Source organism: Antrostomus carolinensis, unplaced genomic scaffold (genome assembly GCF_000700745.2).
Source record: "Antrostomus carolinensis isolate BGI_N321 unplaced genomic scaffold, ASM70074v2 scaffold11772, whole genome shotgun sequence".
NCBI lineage: Eukaryota > Metazoa > Chordata > Aves > Caprimulgiformes > Caprimulgidae > Antrostomus > Antrostomus carolinensis.
The window spans coordinates 21,449-29,355 of NW_010300195.1; the positions used below are offsets into that span (position 1 = coordinate 21,449).

Below are 7,907 nucleotides of genomic sequence, written 5' to 3' on the forward strand. Positions count from 1 at the left end.
CTCCTCTCTAAAAGTAGACAGTAAAACACATTGTGTAAGCATCATCTCAAGCAACCTTAGGGGTTTTGAACACATCTCTACTTTTTTGCTCATATAAGGTAAAGATCCGTTCTGCTAATTCAGACAGGGCTTCTGAGCTGAAGAACATTTTCACATAAACAACTGAATTGCTGTTGAGTTTACCACTGATAATAGCGATTTTAAATAAATGTATAGCAGTCCATTCCTATAGCTTAACCAGATGGTATTTCAATCTGACCAGCCTCACCTCAGCCAGAGAGAGTTGGATAACTCCTCTGTTGTCTTTGTCCAGGAGATGGAACACTTCTGAAAAGTAGAAGAGGGGAAGAAATTGGATATAAACCACAGAGTTTGGCATGTAGAGAATCACTGTCTGACAAAATGTAGAGGTTTGGCTTTTTGCCATGTGGTACTGGAAATCTAGACTGGTTCTGTAAGAGAATATTACAGCTGTTCTTCTTTCCTCTTACAAGTCATTTCTAAGCTGCTTCATAGGGTGGAACAGTCAGATCTACAGCAGCAAACTGAGAGTTGGCAGCCAGACAACTATAAAATCTGATGCGGTAGCATCTGGTATGATCCAGGGACAAACCTCTAAATCAGATCTGAGTAAGGACTGTAAATGATAAATGGTACCATTTATAGGAGCCAGGACAACTTGGGGGCCAGAGCACTGACAATAAAGTGTAGATGACTGTAAAGCAGAAGAGCATGGTAGGTTATGACAACACGTCCTTCAACCTCCATGGTCATTCAGACAGAAATGCTTTTTCTAATGTTCTGCTGCTTTCTCCAACAGACACAATTTTGCTGGCACCCTCATAATTTCATGCAATTTGCTACATTCACAGTTAGAAGACACCAAATACTTAACGAAGCCCCAAAGTTTTCAGGAATTCCCCTTGGTTGATGAATGGAGGCACTTACTGAACAGGGTCTCTAAGCGGATCATACAGGCCACAAAACCATCGAAATCAATGGTCAGCTTGCTGCAGGCGTAGCGGGTGACAATGCTCTGCTGCACCTGATCGTTGAGCGTGAAACCTAAAGGCATGAGAAGCACATGAATCACTGACGCAGAGGGTTAATATGCTGTCTTTCATGTGATTTATCCATTGACTGCTGCAGCTACAGGCAGACCTGGATGAAGGATTGAGGACTATTCCTCCCAGAAAGTCTGTTGGACTCTGTCACACACCTCTGCTGTGGGCTTTTTCCAAGGCCCATTGTGCTGGGTGAAGAAAGGCGTAAAGTTCTCTCACAGCATTTTGTCAGACTGCATATTTCACATTGTTTCACAGCGTAACCAGTCCTATGTTCCCCAGATAAACCCCTAATTAGCGAGTCTTGGTGCTGCAGCTGAATAGCAGTGATTGCAGTAGAGCCAATTTTTCACATAACACATTGGGCTCTATTCAGGCCCATATTAGTGCTATTTCTGTCTCTGGATCATTCACACAGCCTCCACCAAGCACAAGACAGATCAAAAAAACAGTGCTCTTCTAGATGCCCCTGAGCTGGCAAACACTGCTCCAAAAGTGAATAGCACACACGAGAGAGGATATCATTGGGGCATGCCTTGATCAGGCTTGCACCTTCTCTAAGTGTAGAGAAAGGTGGTGGGAGGAAATGAAGGGAAGAGAGAATTTGGACATGACTCTGAAAGAGGACAATTAGATTAGGAAATAATGAGGCCAAAAATAGAGCAAGTAATAATCAGATGGATAAGCAATGGTCAGCACAGACGAAAATATCTGTGGTTCATAATATAGAAGAGAGGATGGGTTTTGATGTATATAAAAGAAAAAGGATGTAGCAGTATGTGACTGTCAGGAAAGGAGAATGGCACTGGCATCGCTGCGATCTGGGAGACAGGAGGGAAGCAAAGCCATTAAAGGCTCCACTGTTCTTACAGTGTTTGGTGGGGGGACTTCAGTGATCCAATGGTGCCTCCAAGCAGCATACTCACCTGCCTCTCTGAGGGCATTTCGCATCTCATGGGAGTCAATGGTACCAGAGTAGTCCCTGTCCACTTTCTTATAGATTTCCTGCAAGAGAGAAACAAGGGAATGCACAAATGGCTTTTCAATGTGTGCCCATGCAGCAATGAGATGATGCAAGCACGGGCAGGTGGGCTTTGGCTTCATGGCTGGGTAGCAATCAGAATTATATAACCAGGGATCCTCTAGGGTTTAACCCTGGTTTGCTAGCCCACTCTGCAGCCCATGCCCTGCCATTCTCCCTGTTCCTGTAGCTGGGTTAAAGCCAGGATGTTGGTGCCTACCTCTGCTGCATCCGCACCATCACTCTACTGCACAGACACAGCCTCAGGTTTCTGATAGCTGGGACAAGGACTACTCCTACCAGACCAAGCTTCTACTCTTTGAGATGTTAATGAGCAAGGGAAACGTTTCAAGTAGCTACTGGCAAGCAAGGCAGCCTGGGAAACACGTTCCCATGGGCTGGCAGCCTGCCTGCCTTCACGTTACGTGGTGGCAGACAGGCCATTGAGGAAAATATCCTATCATTTGGCAAACACTGCAACAGACAAAGTCCATTTTGCTTAATATTTCAGCTGAGACAACAGATGCTTCCTACTGCAGCAGGTTTATTAACCAGAATCAGAAGCCACCCAGTCCTACAGCTCAGACTGGAATTGGGTCTCAGGGCTTGCCCTGCCAACATCAGCCTCAGGACAGAGCCAGTGCCTCCATCTGAAGGAGAGCTGAACATCTCCTCAGGAACCTCCAGGACAGATGCTTTGTGCTGGCCAGCATCAAGCATGGTAGTAACAGACTTGCCTGAAAGTGATATTGTCAAACAAAGCAGGTCCAAATTTTACCTTCCTTTAGGCAGCTTGATTCTGGGTGCACTTCTTGGGATATTAAATCCTCTGTCAGAAAAATAATTCAGCACTTCTACAAGATTTTAAAAATACAGAGCCAGGTTTTTGTAGGTTCTAAAAATATGTTTCTTGTGTTTGCTGGTGCTCAGCTGGCAATGTAACGTATTACAAGAGCAGAGCCATGTTCATATGAGCTTTAATACAGCAGGCAGCAGAGAGCTCTCTTTGCCAGCAATGAAAGAGGGTTAATTTGGCTTTCCGTAAGGCATTGCAAATTATGGAGAGAAGTGGGGCCAAGGTGAAAGAGGATCTGATTTTGTCCTTTTAAATCAGAAGTGTTTCTGAGCCCTGGAACAAACTCCAGACATGAGAGGGAAGGTTTCCAAGTATATTCGCCTGTGCTGGATCAACCCTATCTCAGTTCTGGATCTGCAAAGCTGAGAGGGAAGGGGAGACAGTCAGAAATATTATCTTACCAAATACTTTTGAATTTTCATCCAAAGTATCTTGAATTCTACAAGTTCCAAGGTGCCGGACCCATTGGTCTGGGGATGTTAAGGCATGGTTCAAAAATCAGGATTCTTCTATCTTTACCAGATCTGGAGAGCAACCAGTTCTGATAAAAACAAATCACCCATCACACTGTCATCTTGATGCCATACTCATTCTCATTTATAATACATCTCCATCTCACACAGACATGCCACAGCTTTACATTTGCTCAGCTAAAGGCATGCCAAGAATTTCTAGGCTATCTGCACTCTCAAGGAATGATATATGGGATTGCTAAATATATAAGCATGATTAGATCTGCTCACATTTTGTATAGTTAACAGTAGATTAAAGCCCTTAGGGAAACAAAGGACTGGCCTCTCAGCAAAGTGTTAGAAAGCAGAGACAGGAACTGAAAGTGAACAGAGAGTCAACAGTAGGCTACACAGTCTTCCTCTGTGTCCTTCAGGGCCTTGAACATCCCTTCCTATGGAAAATTATGCAGAAACAAGGAGTTGGCCCCCATGATGGCCAACTGCTGCCCTGTTGGGTTTGGGAGGCTGTGGAGTGTGGGGCAAAGGCATATCTTCTCTGAACAGCCAGTGATCTGCAAGATCCACAGCTCATCCCTGCTGACCTCAACATGACTACATTATGAGACCAACATCAGTGTGATCCCGGCAGCAGGGCTCTTGACTGTCCCAGTGCACTGACAAGCTTCCCAGCTTGTCAAAGGAGTACTGGGAAGACATGCTGACTTGTCCTTTTCCCTTGGCTATGCAATGCTTATTAGCTCCCATGCGTCCTACAAGCTATGGAGAAGAGAGGGAGGCACAGCAGGTACTCGTAGCCTTCCCGCTCTGAACAGGCTCTCCAGTCTGTATCTGCTGCTTTGAGCTCTGTGCTCTATAAGCAGTACCTGACTTAGAGATGGAAGTTGAGATTGTGCTTAAAACCTGTCTCCTGCCAAGCACACTGTGTATGCATCCCAAACCGCACAGGGGCACCCAGGCAGAAAGTCCCTGCTTCTCCTCCCTGCTATTTTTAGGGGAAAGTTTAAGCAATGAGAGATGCAGAGCAGGTGAGAGAAGCAACTGGTGATTAAATGGTTCATGGTTCTGCCACCCTGAGCTGATAGAGCTGCTTTACTGAATTTGATGCCTCCAGCCATGCACCTGGACAATGGAAGTGTAAACTTAGCCTTATCTTGTCAGGAAGTTTTGCAAAAGCGATCCAGAGACTTTAAAGGTGATGAAATTACTTTCAAAGGATACATCTAAAAGGCTGATCATCTCCCTGCAAGTATTAATGTTGAATCCATCACTTTTAATATCCTTTCCTATACAAAAGGAAATAAAAATCCAAGTCAGAAATACTTTTAGACAAATATTTTTTTGCAGACACCCTTGGAGATGTCAGCCACCCTAAAATCTTGTTAGCCAAGTAAATGCTCTGCCATTTCTTCCACTCTTTTCCTTCAGCTGATCAACATGGCTTTTTTGGCACAGAGGCAGGGGATGCTACTGGTTTGTGGGGGAGGGGGTGAGCCTCTATCTGTCCACAGAAGTTATGTGGCAGCATAATAATATCTTCCTATGGCGGTCCCCCAAGAAGGCACAGCAAATACAGTGCTTCTGCAGGACATCATCTGGCAGCACTTGGAAGGGGAGTATCAGGTGGTATTTTTCCCCCCCCATGTTATAAGTTCAACAAGTCAGGAGAAACTCAGCTGGGGATGGGCAAAACCTCATTTTTTCATCACCCCTAGCTCTGTCTGTGTGCTGATGGCACTGATGCTCACTCTGACCAAAGAGCAACTTGATGTCACACCATTTCAGCACGCGCCTTTCAGCTCCATTCAATGGGAACTACATAAAGTTACTTACTCTTTGCCAAAACCCGGTTTAGGATCGTCTGAAGTTCAATTGCAGTCACTTCACAGTCCTGGACAGAAAACATACTTTAAGTGTTAACACAAGCTATATTCATTTGCTGTCAGACACCCAGAGACTATTTTCCTTCCATAGCTAAAGCATTTAAAACTTTATTTTTTTTTTCTAACACTTCACATTTAGCATCAGACGTCACATGGAGGAGATACTCAGAAATCATTAATATTTCCTAGCCTTTCAAATGGGAAACAAGTAGTTTGTTAGGTTCCATGGTGACATGACCCAGTAAACGTTAACTTTTTAACAGATTTGACTGAATTGGGTGACTGTTTTCTTTCTCAGCTAAAGAGGTTCAGGAGAGCATTTGAGATTTTCCAGGCTTATGGCATCTACAACCAAAAAACGCTAAAATTGCCCTCCCAAAACTCAAAAATATCTTTCTAACTAACAACATGTTTTCCCTCTTTGGTGCCAGTGGCCACCAGTTCATTAAGAGAAAATCTGATGTGACAGCCACAGGCTAGCACAGCAGGGCTTTGGAGATACTGAGGTTTGGCAAATACAATAAATAAAGTCCAGCCAACAGTTTTCCAATTCCCAGGGCTTCTAAACAAAAAGAAAGGAATTGGCCAACTAGGCAATTGTCAGAATTATACACTAACTCCATAGGTAATTTATTTCACTGTGGGATAATATTTTCAGAGTCCTCACTTCTATCACCCCTATTTTCAAAGTTATTCCATGTACTGCATTACCAAGGGAACAGAGTACATTTTGCACCAGTAAGAGGAACAATGTAGTAAAACTGCTCTATTGTAAAATAAATTAAATTCAATCTGTGAGTTAATAAAGGGGGAGAACTGCTTGGTTTTTTGAAGACTAGACAGTAAAAGGAATTGGCAAGTCAAATATTTGCATAATCATAACAGAGAGGTCCCAGTCTTTTTCTTGCACTTTAATCCACTTACCTCTCCAGAGAGCTTTTGAAAGAGAGTCTTGAACTCATCATCTGTATCTTTGTTATCGACATGAGGCTAGAGGAAAGAGATGATCGAGAGTGTGGTTTATCAGGGGGTTCTAGAAAGCGAGCTATGGATATCATAAAGCAGCTTTACAGGGAATTATTTACAACAACAGAAAATGAGCACTTGTTCTGCAGCAATGGCAAACCAGAGGCACTACTTAACCAGGGGCTGGCTTCATTTCAGAGTAAATACTTTTTAAGACTGATGAAAAAGTTTTCTTCTGTTACTAAGACAGTTTTATAATAGCTGCAGTGAAAATGTTGCTGCACCTGGTCATAGCAGTTCAGTAGTTCTTTGGAATGCTGCTTTTGCAATTTCTCTCGGGCTTCAGGAAGACTGTTTGTTTCTATGAAGAGGATCATTCAATGTCCTCCCCATCTTCTCCTACCTGTATTAGTTGAAACACACTGGAATGTGTTCCAGTCCAGTCTCCAAAGATGCAGTTCCTGTGCTATATGGGCCCAGGTACATGAAAATGCACATGAAACTAAGCCATGGAGATATGTAAAAAAAAAAAAAATACTATAATCTCAGTTCAGGGGAAAAATGAAAATCTCACCCCTGTTTTGCCCCCACATTGTGAAGGAAACTCTATTAGAATTTAAAAAAAAAATAATCTGCCCAGTTAAGACATTTACCTCATATGGTTTTGCAGCTACCACATCACCAATCATCCTAAGGAAAAGAAGAAAAAAAAAACCCAAACCAAACAGAAATTATGAGTCTACCACTTACCCTTAAAATAATTAGCAAAAACAAACTGTTTTAATATAAGGTGTTACCAAATGCACAGAAAAAGCCCCCAGGCTTCCTGCTTCCCATACTCCCTGACCGACCTCTGTCTGTCCCACCTCTTTGAAGATATTTTCCTTGGGAAATCCAGCCTTGTTGTTCTTGTCTTGTATCTAGACTCCTGTTTTTTCATTCAATGGCTGGTATTGATACAACCCTTTTTAAAACCATCTCCGCATTGACATACTCCCAAATCCTGTGCTCTTTAATTGTGGGAACTTCTACTTCACAGACTTGAGGGATCTAGTTATCACTTCAGTGCTTACTGGAGGCAATCTGAAGAGCCATGACTCTACCATTGGCGTGTGTGCATCACATATGGTAGACTACACAATAAAATAGGTACTAGAAATAGGCCCATTTTGCTAATTAAGATTAAAGACAGAGCACGGCATTTGGGTGCACCACCTGACTTTTTCCTTTATGTGCCTCACCAGCAGAAGAGAAGTCTTTACAGGGAAGATACGCACTGCGTTTTAGCCTGTTTCTCAGAAAAAACTCGCAGGCAGAACTCTCCGTTTTTGTAAGGCTCAAAAGTGGATGGCACGATGAGGTACTCTCCCTGGGGCAATTTCATGCGGCAGGAGACTTCACGCAGGTTGACATAAGGATCAGACCGGGCTGCCGGTTGGTTCCTCGCGAAGAAAGCACGGTTTGCATGAATATCTGTGTTATTTTCCAGCTGTGGGAAATGGGTTTTTGTTAGAAACCATTTGACAATTCACTGGTAAGCCAGCCACTCTATTTCAATTTCAGTGCTTTAAAGCCAACTCAAGTTTTTCCTAGCATAAAATAGTAAATCTGTAAGTGATGGCATAAAAGAAAACTAGCAAGGTGCTG

At 43.1% G+C, this 7,907-nt stretch overlaps 1 protein-coding gene across 1 annotated transcript in view; it reads right to left on the reverse strand.

Moving 5' to 3' along the window:
- The window catches only part of CAPN8 (calpain 8), a gene marked incomplete at its 5' end in the record, with an annotated part of 19,942 nt that overhangs the window by 636 nt on the left and 11,399 nt on the right, over positions 1–7,907 (reverse strand). The window contains 9 exons of the mRNA XM_010163045.1: positions 269–327; positions 949–1,065; positions 1,991–2,069; positions 3,343–3,411; positions 4,633–4,697; positions 5,245–5,302; positions 6,219–6,284; positions 6,914–6,950; positions 7,538–7,749. Coding sequence (XP_010161347.1) covers positions 269–327; positions 949–1,065; positions 1,991–2,069; positions 3,343–3,411; positions 4,633–4,697; positions 5,245–5,302; positions 6,219–6,284; positions 6,914–6,950; positions 7,538–7,749 — 762 coding nt within the window. The remainder of the gene's footprint in view (positions 1–268; positions 328–948; positions 1,066–1,990; positions 2,070–3,342; positions 3,412–4,632; positions 4,698–5,244; positions 5,303–6,218; positions 6,285–6,913; positions 6,951–7,537; positions 7,750–7,907) is intronic.